This window comes from Lithobates pipiens, unplaced genomic scaffold, assembly GCF_037356315.1.
Source record: "Lithobates pipiens isolate NorthernLeopardFrog02 unplaced genomic scaffold, aLitPip1_a1.2 Scaffold_27, whole genome shotgun sequence".
NCBI lineage: Eukaryota > Metazoa > Chordata > Amphibia > Anura > Ranidae > Lithobates > Lithobates pipiens.
Window position 1 is genome coordinate 208,791,560 of NW_027507788.1, and position 19,514 is coordinate 208,811,073.

The following is a 19,514-nucleotide window of genomic DNA, read 5'->3' on the forward strand; positions in this document are numbered from 1 at the left end:
GTGGGAACTTATCGGAGAGGCAGAAATTGCTCAATGCTGAAGGAACCCCTAGCAACATCTGGAGGAACCCTAGGGTTCCACGGAACCCTGGTTGAGAATCACTGATTTAGATGTTTATTGGCAAACTTCAGAGGGACCTGAGGAGGGGGACCTTGCAGGCACTGTAGGATTCAGTCCATGGCAGCGTATTGTGTTACCAATGGTTTGTTTGGTGACTGTGGTCCCAACTGCATTGAGTTCATTCACAAGCTCCTCCCGTGTAGTTCTGGGCTGATCCTTCACTTTTATTATGGTGTTCCGTACCCCATGAGGCAAAACCTTGCATGGAGCTCCAGACCAAGAGCAATTAATGGTTATTTTGCATTTCTTCCAGTTGAGAATAATCCCTCCAACAGTTGTCTCCTTCTCACCAAGCTTCTTTCTGATGGTCTTGTAGACCTGTCCAGGGCTGGAATGGGCTACAATCTTGTCCATGACGTAATTTGACATCTCTTTGCTCTTGCCCATGATAGTGGTTTTAAATGGAAGAGAAAGGTTCTGTGGACAGGTGACTTTTATACACGAAACGAGTTGTCGTTAAGAGCACCTACTTAGGCTGGGTTCACACTGCAGCGGTTTATGAGAACGGATGTGATTCGCACCGCACTGCAGTGCAAATCACATCCGATCTCTGTGCGTTGCGAGTTCAGCCATACAGATAGTATGGCTGAATTGCCATCGCACACGGCCCAAACTCGCACAGGACCCTTTTTTTGGTCTGCAGCAGAATCGGATCGCATGGGTGTTCACACCATGCGATCCGATTCCTGTCCGAGTTTGCAGATCGCACTGCGATATGTGAACTGATCTGGGGGTGTCATTAACATTTCACTGACACTCCCAGCAGTTCGCATAGGGCAGTGTGAACTGCCACCGGGAGGTATGCGCTGCAATGTGAACCCAGCCTTAAAGTAGTTGTAAACCCTTACAAACCACTTTGACCTACAGGTAAGCCTAGATTAAGGCTTACCTGTAGGTCCAAGAAATATCTCCTAAACCTACACGGTTTAGGAGATATTTGCCGGAAAACGGCAGGCGCACTGAGCGCGGCATTTCCAAGAATGGAGCTGCCGTGCGTGTCGACTCCCGTGCGCATGCGCGGGAGTGACGTCATCGCGGCTTCGCCGAATGACAGCGGCGGAGCTGTGAGACGCCACCAACAAGATGGATGCGGCGGACTACAGGGGACAGCGGCGACTTCGCTGGCTCCTGTGTCAGGTAAGTGACACATAATGGACTACTATGCGATGCATAGTAGTCCATTATGCTTTCCCTTTGCAGGGAATGAAAGAGGAAGTAAACTCATCAGGGTTTACTTCCTCTTTAAACAGACAGGACTAATCTGTGTACCACATGATCATCTGCTGTAGGCAGTCTGTGGGAGCCAGAATTATTGTTGGTTGGTGATCAAATACTTATTTTACTCATTGAGTTGCAACTCCATTTATAACATTTGTATCATGTGTTTTTCTGGAGTTGATATCCTGTCTCTATCACTTAAAATACACATATGATACCAATTATAGGCCCTTCATTTATGTCTAAGTGGGCAAACTTAGAGAATCTACAGAGGATCAAATAATTATTTCCCTCACTATATGTTCACCTCAATCTAGCCTCTAATTCCACATAAAGAGGTGCAGGTTTGGCTAGCAACCATAAATAACTTGAAAGGAAAATGTTGGTGACCGCACTCTAAATATGCAGACGATCGTAGGAGTTAATTGGAAATAGTCCATCAAAACAGACACTTATACAGCAGCTACAGGATAGGAACAGTGTTGACGGGCTGCACACTCCAAGCGCTCCGCCACACGTGATTGCTGGCTGTGGGGACAACATCAGATAGCTGCGGCCGCTGATCACCTGTGGGGCTGGCGACCGCATCTATCTGCTCGGAGATCTCTGATTCCTGCTGCTACTTTTCGCACCGGCCTTGGAATAGATTCACGTCTGTGTGGGTGGTTCCCGCTGCGAGTCCCACACCCCTCCCCACATCCGCAACCACCCACACAGAAAAAAACACACTGGACTAGAGGTCGACCGATATATCGGCCGATATTTGCCGTTTTTTAAATAATCGGCATCGGCCGATTATGTTAATAAAAAGCCGATTCTACAGCGGGACTTTGAAATGAGTTCTGTAAGAAGACAGTGTGAGTTGTCTGAGTCGTCATAGCAACACTTTCCTCCACTCTGGGCAGACTGCCAAGAAAAGAACTAAATGATACAATGTTTACACTTCTGAATGAATGAAGTCATCTCTGTGTGTAGAAGTTCTCAGTTTAACCATTTAAAGACTAAATCTTTTCTGACACTTGTTGCTTACAAGTAAAAATCCTGTATTTTCTGCCAGAAAATCACTTAGACCCCCCAAAAATTATATATATTTTTTTAGCAGAGATCCTAGGGAATAAAATAGCGGTTGTTGCAATATTTTATGTCACACGGCATTTGCACAGAGGTCTTTCAAATGCATTTTTTTGGGAAAAAAATACACCATTTAAAAAACAAAATAAAAACAGTAAAGTTAGCCCATTTTTTTTTTTTTTTGTCCAAAAGTTTTGACTACCTGTTTTTATTTAATATATAGGTTTTTGGTTTTTTTTTAATCTAGATCATACATACAAGTAAACTGATTGGAGGTTTGTTTTGTTTAATAAATGTTTAAAGCGGGAGTCCGCCGGGACTCCGCGTTTTTTTTTTTTTTTAAAGCCAGCAGCTACAAATACTGCAGCTGCTGACTTTTAAAATAATGACACTTACCTGTCCAGCGCGCCCGCGATGTCGGCACCCGAAGCCGATCTCTAGATCGACACTCGAGTGCTGCCGCCGCCGCCATCTTGGGTATGGGAATCAGGAAATGGAGCCTTTCGGCTTCATTTCCCGGTTCCCTACTGCGCATGCGTGAGCCGCACTGCGCAATGAGGACGGTCCCCGCTGCCTCTGGGACCTGTGTGTTTCCCAGCAGGCAGCGGGGCAATTGCGGAAGGGGGTGGGCACTTGCGGAAAGGGGCGTAATGTACGCCCCTTTCCGCAGAGAGCTAGCCCGGAAGTGGGTGCAGTTACCTGGATTATCCAGGTAACTGCACCCCCCTCCCCCCTGAAAGGTGCCAATTGTGGCGCCGGAGGGGGGGAGGGTTCCGATGAGCGGAAGGTCCATTTTAGGGTGGACCTCCGCTTTAAGTGTAAGAAATTTTCTGTATCACTTATGAAGACTGCTTTCACACTGGAGCGGGCAGACGTTGATGGTAAAACGCAAGTTTTAGCGGCCCTTTACCATCATTTTAGCGGTGCTATTTGGCTGCTAGTGGGGCACATATAACCCAGCTAGCGGCCAAGGAAGAGGTTAAATGCGCCCATGAAGCACCGCTGCCAAATCGCATTGCATGCGCTTCGGCAGTGGTGCCCATTCATATCAATGGGCAGGAGTGGTGGAGGAGTGGTGTACACCACTCCAAACGTGCTGCTTGCAGGACTTTTTTTTTTAAGATCCTGCCAGCGCATCGCCTCAGTGTGAAAGCACTCTGTCTTTCACGCAGACTGCAGGGGAGCCATTTTGCAGGCACTTTACAGGCGCTATTTTTAGCCCAAAAGCGCCTTAAAAAACGCCCCAGTGGAAAAGGTGTGTTAGATCAAGGGGGATTAAAAATAAATAAATAAAATAAAATCGGCCTAACATATCGGCCCAAAAAAATCGGGATCATATATCGGCTATCGGCCTCCATGATTTCTAAATATCGGCATCGGCATCGGCCAGAGAAAAACCCATATCGGTCGACCTCTACACTGGACGCATGCGTTTGGCATTAATCCTAATGGCATGTCGCACACACCGGAAGTCACTCCCGCACTGGGAACCGCACTGCACTTGCGGTTCCAGTGCAGGCTGCAATTTCAATTATATGCTGCAGGGACCTTTTTCTCTGCGTTTCAGGAGGTGCAGTTGCCCATTCAAACGAATGGACTGCCGTGCCCGTAAAAAAAAAAAAACATGAATGGCAGAGTTGCATATATGTGAATCTAGCCTTAATCAAGGAGATTGTGCAATCAGTTTGTTACCAGTGAGATTGGACTAACACATAGGGGGTTATTTACAAAAGGCAAATCCATTTTGCACTACAAGTGCTCTTGGAAGTGCAGTCGCTGTAGACCCGAGAGGGACATGCAAGGAAAATGTAAAAAAAATGCATTTTAGCTTGCACATGATTGGATGATAAAATCAGCAGAGCTTCCACTCATTTCAGATCTACCCCTCAGATCTACAGTGACTGCACCTACAAATTTTTGAATGTTTCTAACACAGATGGAAGGTGTTCAATAAACAAGGGGAAATCTGACAAACACATTAATGAATTCGAAACGCGCTGACCTTTTACTAGCCAGGTTAGGATTATATAACTGTGTCAGTGGGCCGTTGAATGATTGAGCGAGGAACAAGGGGCTTATGACGCTATAATTCCCCACTGACCCCCCCCCCCCTCCTCCAGTCTCTCCTGTTGATTGGACGGGTTTCATAATTATAGATACTGTTTAACACACACTGCGGATCCTTATAATTGGCTCTGAATTGTATATAAATACCTGACACCTGCAGAGGAGTAAATGGTGTTTATTGTCTCTTTGTAAAGCAGCTTAGGACAAAACCCCGTTGTCCTTTGTAGTATTGTATGGTATAAATGATGATTGGTTTGGTTGGCATATCAGCCCATGGATGTGAGCAGACAGTGCCCGGTGTAGCCGGAGCTGTGAGTCAGACGGAGGGGGTGTTTGTGTGTAGCGGGCACCAGGAATCGCACTCTCCTCTCCTCTCCTCTCTCTGGGAAACAGAATGTTCAGAGTGAGTCACCATTATCCCTAATCCTTTCTATCCCTAGATCTGCAGCTGCTACCACCAACACTACCACCAGACGCACCATCCCCCGGGGAGGGGGGGGGGGGGGTGCTGCTGCCTGGTAACCGAGCGTCTCCATACTACTGCTATTTATACCCTGCATCCCAGGATATGCATCTGTGTCAGGCTTTCCTGCTGTGCCAGGCCAGATCCGCAACAGGTCCCCCAGGCTCATTATTACCGACTTTTATTCAATAAAGCTGAACTCCTGGTGGAAAAAAAAATATTAAAATTTTCCCTTGCAGTGGGTCCCCTCTTTACCTCGAAGGGTTAACTGCTCATTTTACTTCGGGGATGATAAATCAGGTGATACCCACCTTATTCCACACTGGTACAGACTTCCTTCTCTTTGAGCAACCGGTCCCTTCTAGGGCCAGGACAAGGTTATCTAGAGCCCAGGGCAAACATGGCAAACCGCCCCCCAGCATTTTGTGTCGGCAAAAATCCCCCCAAAAAATTGAGTACTAATCTGCATGCTTACCCCCTAAGCATAAATTCCCCTTCCTCCCAGTACAAAGCCACCTTCCTGCTGAAATCCCCCCACCCAGCAAAAATCATCCGCCTCCACTCCCCAAATCCCCCCCCAGCACAAATTTTCTACCCCTGAAATTTCCCCTGCTAGCATGAACCCCCCCCCAAAAAAAGAAAAACCCCTAGCACAAATCCTGTACCCTTCAAATTTCCCCTGCTTGTACACATCCTCTCCCCCACTCCAAATACCCCCCCCCCCCCCAAGCATACATTTTAGAGGGATTTGTGTTTGGAGGGGGAAGTGGACTTCAGCAAGGAGGGGGTTGTGCTAGAGAGCTTGCCTACACACGATCACACCAAAAAAAGATCGTTAAGAACGCGTGACGTACAACACGTATGACGGGACTAGAAAAGGGAAGTTCGGTACCCAGTAGCCAATAGCTTCCGTCTCGTACTTGCTTTAGAGCATGCGTCGTTTTTGGTCCGTCGGAACAGCATACAGACGAGTGTTTTTCCCGATAGGAATTGGTTTCGCCGGAAATATTTAGAACATTTTCTTCTTAAAAAGTCTGATGGGGCACACACACGATCGGAATATACGAGGAAAAGCTCCCGTCTGACTTTTTCTGTCGGACATTCCGCTTGTGTGTACACGCCATTAGCCGTTTCCTAGCAAAAAAAAAAAAGATTTTTACATGTATGTGAGAAATGTCCGAATGGGTTTAGGAGGCAAGTGGTTAAACCTCCGCATCCATACGGAGTGGTGGACTATTGGGCTGAGCCGGGGGCGGACTGACCATTTGGCCACTTGGGCACTGCCCGAGGGCCCCGGGGCACTAGGGGGCCCCATCAGGGTTGCCAGCCTCAGTAAAACCTGGGACAGTATGTAAAAATCTGTGTTTTTTTTTTTTTTTTTTTTACATCTGTCTCTGAAATGTCCCTTATCGACATCATTTTGGTCAAAAAATCCTGAGATTATAGCATCCCCACCTCTCCGGTACCTTCTCAGCCAATAGAAACATGTATGTGTATACTGTGTGTACATGTCTGTGTATACTGTGTGATTTTATACTGTGTGTGTGTATACTGTGTGGCCCCATAATCTCTGATTGCTGGGGGGCCCCATAGGTTGTCAGTCTGCCCCTGGGCTGAGCGGCCTGTCGTCTCGGGGTAAGTGGCTCACATCTGAGGGTGGAAGTAACGTGTACAGATGATGCTATTAATAAAATCACAGATAACTCTGGAGAACCTGCAATGGAAAACGCAGGCCTCAGCTCTTCTTTTTTTTTCTTTCCTCTGACTGCTTTGACTTCCTCGCTTGTTCTGTCACACATTGGACACCTAAAAGGGCAGCAGAGTCTGAAATAGTGCTGCAGTTTGGCAAGTACGGCTATTTCTGGTGGAGCTGAGAGTTCCCGGGATTCACAAGGACTCGACATCTGCTAGGAAGCTCAGGGGGGCACAAGGTGGCAGGCGGGTGTGTGTGTGTGTGTGTGCGGCCTTTGTGCAGCGCCCACTCTCACCTGTGCCGACTTTCATGACGGTAGCAGAGATGAGTGCTGGGCAGTGTGTGGCATGAGGATCTGTAGAAGGAGCTTACAACAATTTATGACTTCCTGCAGTACATCATCTTCCGCATTGCAGTATTTATTGTATTTGTGCCAATATATTGCACTATACATTGATCGGCTATAACTTTATGACCACTGACAGGTTAAGTGAGTAACATTGATCATCTTCATACAGTGGTATCTAATTCTTGGTGGGATATATTGGGCAGCAAGTGAACATGTTGTCCCTGAAGTTGATGTGTTTAACCACTTACCTACCAGGCACTTTCACCCCCTTTTCCTGCCCAGGCCAATTTTCACCTTTCAGCGCTCTCACACTTTGAATGGCAATTGCACGGTCATGCAATGCTGTACCCACGTACATTTTTTATGCCCCCCCCCCCCCAATAGAGCTTTTTTTTGGTAGTATTTAACCACTTTAAGACCAGCCACCATAGTTATACTGCGGCAGGTTGTCTCTATTGCGCGAATCGCCGTAGCTGTACGGCTCTTAGTGCAGTAGATACGGTGGGCGTGTGCCGATGCACTTGGCCCAGCGGCCGCAATGTGCGCTGGCCACCCACGATTGCTCCACAGAGAACCAGAACAGGGTCCCCATTTTGTCAGGGGAGTAGAGAGAGATCGCCTCTTCCTAGTAATCAGGAATAGCGATCTTTCCCCTCCTCCAGTCAGTCCTCTCCTCCCATAGTTAAACACCTCCCTAGGGAACACTTTACCCCTTGATCACCCCCTAATGTTAATCCCTTCTCTGCCAGTGTGATTTATACAGTGATCGCTCACCCGAAGCGCGTCCCCGCGATCGCTTGTGACAGAACGAGAACGGGGAAGTGTGTGTGTGTGTGTGTGTGTAGATACACAAATCCCGGTTCTCTCAGGGGAGAGGAGACAAGATCATGTGTTCATACTAAGTATGAACACCGATCTCTCTCCTCCCCTAGTCAGTCCCCTCCCCCTTACAGTTAGAAACGCACACTAGGGAACACAGTTAACCCCTTGATTGCCCCCCTAGTGTTAACCCCTTCCTTGCTATTGACATTTACGCAATAATCAGTGCATTTTTATAGCACTGATCGCAGTATAAATGTCACTGGTCCCAAAAAAGTGTCCGATCTGTCTGCCACAATGTCACAGTCCTGCTAAAAATTGCTGATCACCGCCATTACTAGTTAAAAAAATAAATAAAAATGCCATAAATCTATTCCCTATTTTGTAGACGCTATAACTTTTGCATAAATAAATCTATATACGCTTTTTGCAATTTCTTTTTTCTTTTTTTTTTACCACAAATATGTTGAAGAATACACATTGGGCTAAACTGATGAAGAAATGTGTTTTTTTTTTTTTTTTTTTTCCCCTCCAATTTTTTATTTATTTTTTGATATTTATTATATTTAAAAAAAATATATATATATATATTATATTTGTTTTTTTTCCCCAAAATTGTCGCTTATAGTGCAAAAAATAAAAACTGCAGAGGTGATCAAATACCACCAAAAGAAAGCTTTATTTGTGGGGGGGGGGAAAAAGGACGTCAATTTTGTTTGGGTACAGCGTCGCATGACCGCTCAATTGTCAGTTAGTGTCCCACTGCCGTATTGCAAAAAAAAAAAATGGCCTGGTCATTGCAGTGCAGCACTGATGGGCAGGCACTGTAAGGCAGTACTGATGGGCAGAGAATGGTGTCACTGATGGGCACTGTTGGTGCTGCAATGATCATCAGGGCACTGATGATCAATGCCCTGATGATCAATGCCCTGATGATCAGTACAGGTCTCCCCTGTGAAGAAATGCTGCTGATCCGCTCTCCTCCGTGTGAGCCGATGAACAGCACTTCCGTGATTGGCTGTGATTGGACACAGCTGATCACATGGGTAAAGAGCCGAGTTATCGGCTCTTTGCCAAGATCGGGGTCACACCGTGTCCCAGGGACGCAGCGCGCCTGAGATCAGCGCGAGATCGCGGTGAGACTGGGTGACATCATATGATGTCCCAGAATGAGAGGGGATCCCGCCGTCATTTGTTTATACGGTGGTCGGGAGGTGCTTAAAGGAGAAAAAATGGCCATCTCAGTTTGTTGTGTATTTGGGCTGTGTAGCCGCAGACCGGTCTGGGTCCACAGCGAAAACCGCCTACAACGGGCATGCGAGCATCAGAACTGGACCACAGAGCAATGGAAGACGGTGACCTGGTCTGATGAATCGCGTTTATTTTTTTAATCATGTGGATGGCCGGGTGCATCACTTACCTGGGGAAGAGATGGTACCAGGATGCAGTATGGGAAGAAGGCAAGCCGGGGGAGGCAATGTGATGCTTTGGGCAATGTTCTGCTGGAAAGCCTTGGCTTCTGCCATTAATGTGGATGTTATTTGAAACCTACCACCTACCTTAACAATGTTGGTGACCAAGTACACCTCTTCATTGAAACAGTCTTCACTGATAACGATGGCCCCTTTCGTCATAATAATGCATCCAGTGCCACTGCAAGAATGGTTTGAGGAACACAACAACGATTTTAAGGTGTTGACTTGGCTTCCAAATTCTCCAGATCTCAATCCAATCAAGCATCTGTGGGATGTGGAGGAAAAGCAAATCCAATCGAATCGGATTGGGGGGTTCTTTCCTTGCAATTTACAGGAATTAAAGGATCTGTTAGGTGATGGCTTGGTGCCAGATACCACAGCATACCTTCAGAGGTCTAGTGGTGCCCATGCCTCAGAACGGTCAGGGCTGTTTGAGTGGCAAAAGGGGCACCTACTCAATATTAGGTGGTCATGAAGTTAGGGCTGATCAGTGTATGTGAATCAAATAATAAAGGGGTGCCAGCTGGCCTAGAATATACAGAAAGAGGACAGAAAGAGTGGAGGGCTCTACCAAGGAAGGGTGGAAAGTATGCCAGCAAAGGGTAAAGCCCTGCCCATGCTTTGCTCATACCAAGTAACCGGTTTACTTTTATGTCTCCCTCTTTTCTTCTGCCTGCTGAAAGTTGAAACCAGGCTTTCAGTAGGAATGCCTTGCCCTGCGTGCCTGCCCGCCTGTTCCTGATCACATAATGTGCACAGGGTGGTGATGCGTAGCAACTCAGACAACCAGATCACGTAAAGGTCATTTGTGATTGGTTGCTGGCCATTCTGGGATTTTGCGCATCAATGTGTATTTTTTTTTTTAATTCCTTAAAATTTTAAACTTGGCTGTACACGTGAAGTAATCCAGGTCACATCTCCAGGGAAAGTGATATTCCTTCAGGCTAATGGAAATTGGTGGGGGCAGAGTTTTATAGGGTACGTCTACTTTCTGAGGGGGAAAAAAATGTGCAAACAAAAAAAATATAGCGTATATAATTGCCACACAAGTCATATTGTAATTGAATGTTATTAAAAATCACCTTTCCTTTTCAATCTGCAGCTGCTGTAATTTTCCGTAAAATGCAATATGGCAGCCTGGAGGCGCTCTGTACACAGATGATATGCAGAACGCCTCCCAGAAATGTAAATTCCTGCTTGTGTGATTGGCTTACAGATTTTCCCAGAAGTCTACACCTAAGATACGAGTCAGATTTTGGGCATTCCCTGTAACAAAAATTTCATTTTTGGTGAGATATCCCCAATGGGAAATCACATCTACAGAGATTTAGACCTGGCTACTTTCCTCCTTGGAGCCCTGCAGGTGCAGCGGCTGATTGATAATTGTAAAGTCACTCTTATTCATCTTCATTTGGACACAGACAGCTTTTTTCTTTGGAATAACAAAAGATAGGAATCTGCAATGAAGTTTCTTAAAGTCCGTGCAATGTACGTAGATCACCCAGAGGGGAATGTTTTTTTTCTCAGCAAAACTGGAGTTACTTTTTAACATTACTGTTATTGCATACCATAATTGTAAGATGTTTAATATCTAGTTTGCAGATGCTAGTCCTGACCCCCTTGCCAGCAAGTGTGATTAATTTCCTTCTTCCATTCTCTTCTAGGTATTATTAACCCAAAGAATCCTAAAGAACCAGCAAAAAGTTTCAGCTTTGATTATTCATACTGGTCTCACACTTCGGTAAGTGTTCTGTACATTGCCTGCAGCTTGTTCACAGTAGATAGTAGTGATATGATGGGTGCCTTGGACTCAACAGGGTTGATTTACAAAAACTGGAGCACTCAGAATCTGGTGCAGCTCTGCATGGTAGCCAATCCGCTTCTAACTTCAGCTTGTTGAATTAAAGCGGAGTTCCACCCCAAAAGTGTAACTTCCGTTCATTTGTCTCCGCCCACTCATCCCCCACTAGCCCCCCCCCCCCCCGGTGCCACATTTGGCGCCTTTCATGGGGGAGCGGATACCTGTCTAGGTATCCTGTCCCCGCTTCCGGGAGACCGCAGCGCATTATAAAAGCAGCTCGGCTTCCCCTGCCGCCGCGCCAATAGAAGGGCGCAGCGGTGCCACGCACAGTAGGGACCCAGCGTGAAGCCGTAATGCTTCACTACCGGGTTCCCTTACCAGCAATGGCAGCGGCAGCACCCAACAGCTGATGGAAACATCAGCTACGATGCCAACATCGCTGGACTCCAGGACAGGCAAGTGTCCTATTATTAAAAGTCAGCAGCTGCAGTATGTGTAGCTGCTGGCTTTTAATTTTTGCAGGGGTGGGCGGACCTCCGCTTTTAAGCTTAGACAAAAAATCCTGGAAGCTGGTTGGTTTCTGTGCAGAGCTGCTCCAGATTTTTCACTCAAGTTTTAGTAAATCGACCCCAAAGTGTTGCCTTCTGCAGGACTTTATTTCTGTTGACTGAGCTGGCAGTATGGAGTTCAGCACCACACAGATGTGCACAATGCTGGCCTTTATTCCCAAGGGCCCACGGTGCAGCTCTTTGGCAAAGTCAGGCCTGAATGCAGAGGTGCCACAGTGTCTGAATAATGCTGCAACATCATGTTCATTTTTATACCTCTTATAGATGTGTCTCACCCAGTGCATCATTTACAGACCTTTAAATGTTGGACAACAGGTTCACCTAATTCCCCCAACCCCCAGCAGCTCATACTCTCCTTCCCTTTGTTCCCCTACTGTTCTGTTTGGCTACCGTAAAAGAATTTCCAGGTATTGGGGCACATATAACAAATTAAATTGTGGCACAAAGAAAAGCCAATGCTAAAACCACATGAGTTGGCCTCTACCCCCCTAGATATATGTGAAGACGCACTTGTGTAGCATAAGTAGTTCATAAAATGTTCATAAGAAGTTCATAAAAATCCCATAGGAAAGGCATTGCACTTCAGTAGGCAGCACCACCTGAGATGGGAACAAATCTCTGAAATTACAAAAAGGAACACAAGGGACGCCAGCTAAGTGCAGCATCTGTGGATTTTTGGCTTTTTAATTGCTAAATACCGGGGGTCAGCAACCAATAGATCGTGGTCTGGGCTGCTGACCCACCATCCCAGAGCACCAAACAGAGTGCAATGCAGAGGGACTACTTGTAAAGTTGGATCTGTAGTGGGGAGCGAGAGCTGCATAAGCTGATGCCTCCTCTGTAGTGCCAGCTCCTGTCCCATGTGGAGTGATACCAACTGCACTCCACCGCTTATCCTGGCTAGCGGCTCCCAGAGTGGTGTCGGCAGCAGGAAAAATTAGATCTTCAGGTGAGTGTGAAGTAATACATTGGGCATATTAGTATTGGGCTGCTTTTACACTGATGCACTGCAGTTTACCCACACGCCGGGTGCAGTGTTCCTGCAGCTTTCCTTCGGGTTTGCTGCTCTTAGCCATAGCCATAGATTTCTATTATATCCAGCTGCTTTACTACCCCCTCCTCTAAAAAGCGATCTGTGTGTGTTGACAGGTGGTGAAGAGGCAAAATGTTGCCTTCTCACCACCTGATTTAAACCCATGATTGCCATGCAATGCACGCGCTTGCGACACGGTGATATGGCAATTAAATTAGGTCTGATCAGGCGACAGTGGGAGATACTGTGCCCAGTGATCTTTGACTTCTCCCATGTTGTTCAGTTAGATCTCCACCTCTTTTTAAAGTGTTTGTAAAGCCTAGGACAAAAAAAACCCTGCAAGACAAAGGCATAATGAGCTCTTATGCATACTAGCTCATTATGAATTACTTACCTGAGATCGAAGCCCCATGCAGCCGTCCTCATACACTGCTCCGGCGGCTGACATCGCTCCTGGAGTTACTTCCGTGTATCACTGCTCCGGCGCTGTGATTGGCCAGAGCCACGACGAAGTCACTCGCACACCGGAGCTGCCGGTAACGGCACACTCACTGAAGCAACAACACGTATGTGCCATTGCTTCAGTGCGCATGTCCTGATGACTTTGGCGCATGCAAATACGGGGGGCTATTTCCTGATATCTGCGGTAGCTACAGGTAAGCCTTATTATACGCCTTATTATAGGCTTACCTGTAGCAAAAAGTGTGTTTTAAGGGTTTACAACCACTTTAAAGTTGCCTACCCCTGCAATAAACCCTTTGATGCTGTAGTTAGCTGGCGCCCCCTTGTGTTCCTTTTTGTAATAATGACTCACTACTTTACTTTCCGTGTGACAGTGTGGGTAATTGATGATTGGCCCAATGCTGTCACATGTATGCAGCAAGAGAATACTCATCTCTCTGTAAGCTCTCAGTTGTGATTCCGAGCTTACACGGGACCATTGCTGCTAGTGGCTGAACAGTGGGAAGGTGACTGTGGAAGGAAGTATGGCACGGTTGTTTTGCTATTCTTTTTTTTTTTTTTTTTTTGTTAAAGTGATTCTAAATTAATTTTTTTGAATAAGAAACATGTCATACCTGCTCCATGCAATGGTTTTGTATAGAGCAGCCCTGATTCTCCTCTTCCCTGCTGGTGGTCCTGGCTCCCCCTCCCTTCTGAGTGCCCCCATAGAAAACCGCTTGCTGTGGGCCACTCATGTGGGCTAGATCCTGAGCCATGCTGTGTGTCCATTGACACACACAGCGTGGTTCTGCCCTGTCCTACACTCTCTCCTCTTCGGCTGTGACTGGCAGAGGAGATATGATTGCAATATATAAATATCTAAATAGTGATTCTATAATTGGCAAAAAAATAAAAAATATTTAGACTCATAGTGGCTAGGGAAGACGCACGCTGCCACGCAATGAAATTGTTCAACTGCGTAAAGGATTAGAGAGGTAAGGATGTTGGACTCCCTTCCACAGTTGGTACACACATTGACACAGGTTGAACTGGATGGACTGGTGTCTTTATTCAACCTTCCCAACGCTTAGATTTTATTTATAAAACAATGACTGTATTAATTTCAGTAAATGCTATAGGCTAAATTGTAATGTATGTGTGATGAGATTGTACAATCCTACATACTGTTTTTTCTGACAGTTTTGAGTATTGTACAGTCAGAGTCTCTATAACTCGGCCTCTTTCGACCTTTTGAAATACTTTTTGGGTTTTAGGGAATCCCTGCTTATAATTACTACATTTACAGCTCACAGTACATTACAGTGATCAGCACATTGAAATATAGGAATAAATAAAAGAAAATGTGTGGTCTAGTTTGAATACTTGGCACCCACTCTTTATAACACGTATTTTCAGTAACAGTGATGTAATGGAATAATAATAAAGACTAGAATAGAAATTCAGAAAGTGAAAATTACAATGTTCCCTTACGTCAGTGGTTAGTGTAGTGCTCCTTTCCAGCGAAGAGTGCTTTCTACATTGGTGGTCAGTGGGAGGAATTCCGCTTACATTGGTTATCAGTTTTAAGAATGCTCCTTCCATTGGTGGTTATTGGGAAAAATGCTCCTTACATTGGTGGGCAGTGGGAAGAATGCTCCTCACATTGGTGGTCAGTAAGAACAATGCTCCTTACATTGGTGGTTTGTGGGAAGAATGCCCTTACATTGGGTATCCGTTTTTAAGAATGCTCCTTAAATTGGGGGTCAGTGGGAAGAATATTCCTTACATTGGTGATCAATGGGAAGAATGTTCCTTACATTGGTAGTCCGTGGGAAGAATGTCCCTTACATTGGTGGCCAGTGGGAAGAATGTTCCTTACATTGGTGATCAGTGAGAAGAATTCTCCTTACATTGGTGGTCAGTGGGAAGAATGCCCCATTGCATATAGCTACAGTGATCTTTGGCAACAGGGGTTACTTATCTGAAAGGCAAAACTTGCTCATGGAATCCTGGTTGAGAGAGGTTGTTCTATACCAGGGGTGACCAATCTTTTGACCTTCCTGGGCCACATTGGAAGAAGAGGAATGGTCTCGGGCCACACATAAAATACACCAACAATTAGGATAGCTGAAGAGCAGAAACAGTAGGGCAGATCACAAGTTAACGATTATAGATCATTTTTTATTATAAAAGTAAAATAGGGCAACAAAACTAGTGCGCTATTTGACACTGTTTTTGATAAACGCATCAATATCTGGTTGGATGGAGTAGCAATTCTCAATGCATTTTCAAGGTGCTCTACTGATATTTTTGTTCTAATTTTGCCCTTCAAGTGCTTCATCCTTGCAAATAGTCGCTCACAAATATAGGTGCTGCCGAAAACTGATGACATGAATAAGGCGTGATTGTGAAGAGTGGGAGATTTTTCTTTAACAACATAAAACTTATAAAAGTCTGGTGAAGAGAACCGTTCAAATTTTTCTTCAGCCGCACGTGTTCGCTAAGTGTGAACACATTTTTTTTTCTAAAAAGTCCCCAAGTTTAAGATTTTGTGTTGGGCCGCATTCATATCTGTCCTGGTGTCAGAAACCATGAAATCAGACCGAGACAGAAGTACAGTTAAATCACCCTTAATTAATAATAAAAGTAAAAAGAATAAACTTAGTCAATACATAACCAAAGTTCAGTAACCGGAATGGATAGTCAGCCAAGCCAGAAGTCAGGGATCAATGTAGTGGAACAGCAAGCAGGATCTGGAGCCAGAAGGGATGTCAGCAAAGCAAGTCTTTAAACAGGAACACAGGAGAATGGCGAAGGCAGAGATCCTCTGGACTGGGCGGCTTAAGTAGGCAGGGCTGACGAGCAGGATATCATCAGCTGAGTAACTGTGGAGAGAGATGGGAGCTGGCAATTAGCCAACAGCTGAGCGGCCAGCTCAGAGAAGGAAGGGCTGAGCCCAGCCCTGACACCTGGGCCATATGTGGCCCGTGGGCCGCAGGTTGGACACCACTGCTCTATATAGTTACATTGAAATGCTTATTAGATAGTGGGGGTTGGATTGTGATAACTGCCCCTCATAACCCAAATGACAGGCTTTCATCAGCACAAGGCGATAGATGGGGTTTTTTATTTTTTTAGGTCCTTAAAAAAAAAACTGCTCCAGTATAGTGAATAGCTGATGACTACTTGTGTTTGTGTTTGCCATGGGCTAACATTCTTGTTGTTGTTCCACAATCATAATTGTATTGAATCTTGTGCCATGAGAAGATAAGTGTCTAAGATTTGTGTCTCCCACAGCCGGAAGATCCTTCCTTTGCATCCCAAAACCGCGTCTACAATGACATTGGAAAGGAAATGCTGGAACATGCCTTTGAGGGCTACAATGTTTGTATATTTGCTTATGGACAGACTGGTGCTGGCAAATCCTATACTATGATGGGCAAGCAGGAAGAGACCCAAGCTGGCATCATTCCCCAGGTATGGATTTTGTTGTCTGTATATGGCAAAAAAAAATCCCAACTCAAGTCAAAACCTTTATTCCTTCCCTGTTGCATAGAGTGAGGAAGGTTAAAACTTTTTGCTAGTAATTTATTGATGATTGTGTATTCATTGCCCTCACCTCCTGTCCCAGTGATACTCTGTGGAAGTGAGGGGAAGCTCCTTTATCAAGGACGCCAACAGCAATGAAACCCAAGAGGGGTTCTAATACTTCCACCCTTAACCCCCCCCCCCAAAAAAAAAATATTGAATACCTGCTTCTCCCACTGCATGCTTTGGTTCCTTTTACTGGTACATGCCCAATCAAGATTTACACAAGCAGGCTAGGGGAACCACAGGATGCACTGGGGGAAGCAGATGTTTGACATACCTGGAAGAATTTAGAGTGGAGGCACTCTAACTTAGGAGGTGTGTTACTGGCCAGATCACCAGGTGAAAAATGCCTAAAAAAATAAAACGAATGCAACCACCACATCTAATGATTAGTAAGCTGCACTATATTACATTTTTGGTTTTGGGTTTAATAACGCTTTAAAGTGGAAGCCCTCCCTAACACAAAAATATCTAAATCTACAGGCATCCACGATCTAAGCCTAACCTGTCTAGCCCTGTAAAGAAGAAATCGCTATACATACCTTTTCTGAAGCCAATCTGGTCCGGTCTCCAGCGGCGAAAGCTCTGCAGAGGACACAGCCAACAACAGCTGGGAAATGAGTGGGAAGTCATGTCGCCCATAGAATTACTGTTTGGCTTCCATTGTCGGCTGTGTCTTCTGCTCAGCATGGGACCGGACCTGAGCAGCTTTCAGACAAGGTATGTATAGTGATTTCTTCTTTACAGGGCTAGACAGGTTCATCTTAAATTGTGGATGCCTTTAGTTTCAGAGATTTTAGTGGACTTCTACTTTAATATAAATTAATTGTGAGAAGTAGGCTATATCTTTATAGGACAAGGCTCAATAAAGGATGCAAACAAACACACATCTGTTTACATCTGCCTACTCAGCCAATTCAGCTGGCCAGATTAGCTTGCGATTATCGCTAGTGGCTGCTATAGCCGCTAGCAATAATCATTTTCTTCTCCTGGAGGGGACGACTTCCCCTGCCCGCCCCTAACTCCCCCCTGCCGGGAGAAGACAATGGCCCAGCAGGAGGGATTCGGATGGCTTCCCCTGCCCGCCCCTAACTCCCCCCTGCCGGGAGAAGACAATGGTCCAGCGGGAGGGATTCGGACAGCTCCCCCTGCCCGCCCCTAACTCCCCCCAGCCGGGAGAAGACAATGGTCCAGCAGGAGGGATTCGGACGGCTCCCCCTGCCCGTCCCTAACTCCCCCCTGCTGGGAGAAGACAATGGTCCGGCAGGAGGGATTGGGACAGCTTCCCCTGCCCGCCCCTAACTCCCTCCTGCTGGGAGAAGACAATGGTCCGGCAGGAGGGATTCGGACGGCTTCCCCTGCCCGCCCCTAACTCCCCCCTGCCTGGAGAAGACAATGGTCCAGCAGGAGGGATTCGGAGTGCTTTCCCTGCCCGCCCCTAACTCCCCCCTGCCGGGAGAAGACAATAGTCCAGCAGGAGGGATTTGTAATGGCTTCGCCTGCCCGCCCCTAACTCCCCCCTGCCCGGAGAAGACAATGGTCCAGCAGGAGGGATTCAGACGGCTTCCCCTGCCCACCCCTAACTCCCTCCTGCCTGTAGAAGACAATGGTCCAGCAGGAGGGATTCCCACATCAGCAGTATCTGTGTTGATGCAAGAATCCAGCAAATTTCTTTCCTGCAACCTATGGTTGCAGGAAAGATATTCACTCTGTGTATGGGCGGCCCAAGAATGTATGTGGGTTTGATTAATTTGATTTTATGTGATATTTCCTGCAATTCAGTGACAGCCTTTACATCCTTTGTGAGGAATTGTCTACTTAGTCATTATCTGCTGTCAGCACTGTGAGCTCATCTGACTACAGCCTGTACTGACTCCTCATGTGCTCTTCCTCCCCCAGCTGTGCGAGGACCTTTTTGAAAAAATCAATGACAATAATGACGATGAGGTGTCCTTCTCGGTAGAGGTGAGTCCTTCCTGTCTGTATGTTGATAAGTTGTCCTTGTCCAGTTTGCAGCACTGGATGTCAGAAGTGCACGTTATGTATTTTATTAAAATAAATGAGTCAGGCTTATGATGTATAATTTAGAGAAAAAAAAAAGTTGAGGGTAGAATATAAAGTTTATGGTACAGTAATTGTAGATTCTGTATTGCAAAGGAAGTCTAATCCACGAGAATGTGGTGATTACCAAAACTTTTGAAGGGTGTTTGTAGAAAGATCTCACCACTACAAGGCGTTATGGAAGTCCCTTACCTCTGGAGGAACTCTTGGTGCTGACCAAAGGGGGCCCAACCATGTTCTATAAACTCACTAGGGAAGCATGAAGTCACATAGTGATGGTGTCAGATCTTATCCAACTTTATTAAACCTGCACTTAGCACATTGACCACCCCTCTCTAATATTCCATCCAATATAAATTTGAAAAACATGTAAACGAAAGCACCGCTCAGATGCCACTGTGTAATGCAATGGCTGGTTCGAGTAACTGCTGCCAGGTGCTGGTCTAACATCTAACTCAATAGCGGAACTCCAAGTGTAATGCAGGACGCCCAGTTAGTGTGTACCACAGTAACGAAAATCCACTCTCCACTTGTGGAGCCTTATTTCACCCCTATAGGGCTTAAAGTGATTGCAAATGTTCCCATTCCCAGTGCTGGTTCACACTACAGAGGCTTGGGATCCGACTTGTCAGACCTCAAGTTGCCCCAGGTTGCTGGACATAAGAAATTCCATTGACGTGAATGAGAGTCGTCTTAATGTACACTACTGAAGTCGCTCCGACTTCAAAAAAGATTCCTGTACT

General features: G+C 45.9%; 1 protein-coding gene across 13 annotated transcripts in view; it reads left to right on the top strand.

Moving 5' to 3' along the window:
- KIF1B (kinesin family member 1B) overlaps positions 1-19,514 on the top strand; it is a 280,308-nt gene that overhangs the window by 104,807 nt on the left and 155,987 nt on the right. For all 13 annotated transcript variants that reach the window (XM_077458165.1, XM_077458166.1, XM_077458172.1 and 10 more), the window contains exons 3-5: positions 10,940-11,016; positions 16,417-16,596; positions 18,610-18,675. In XM_077458165.1, coding sequence (XP_077314291.1) covers positions 10,940-11,016; positions 16,417-16,596; positions 18,610-18,675 — 323 coding nt within the window. The remainder of the gene's footprint in view (positions 1-10,939; positions 11,017-16,416; positions 16,597-18,609; positions 18,676-19,514) is intronic.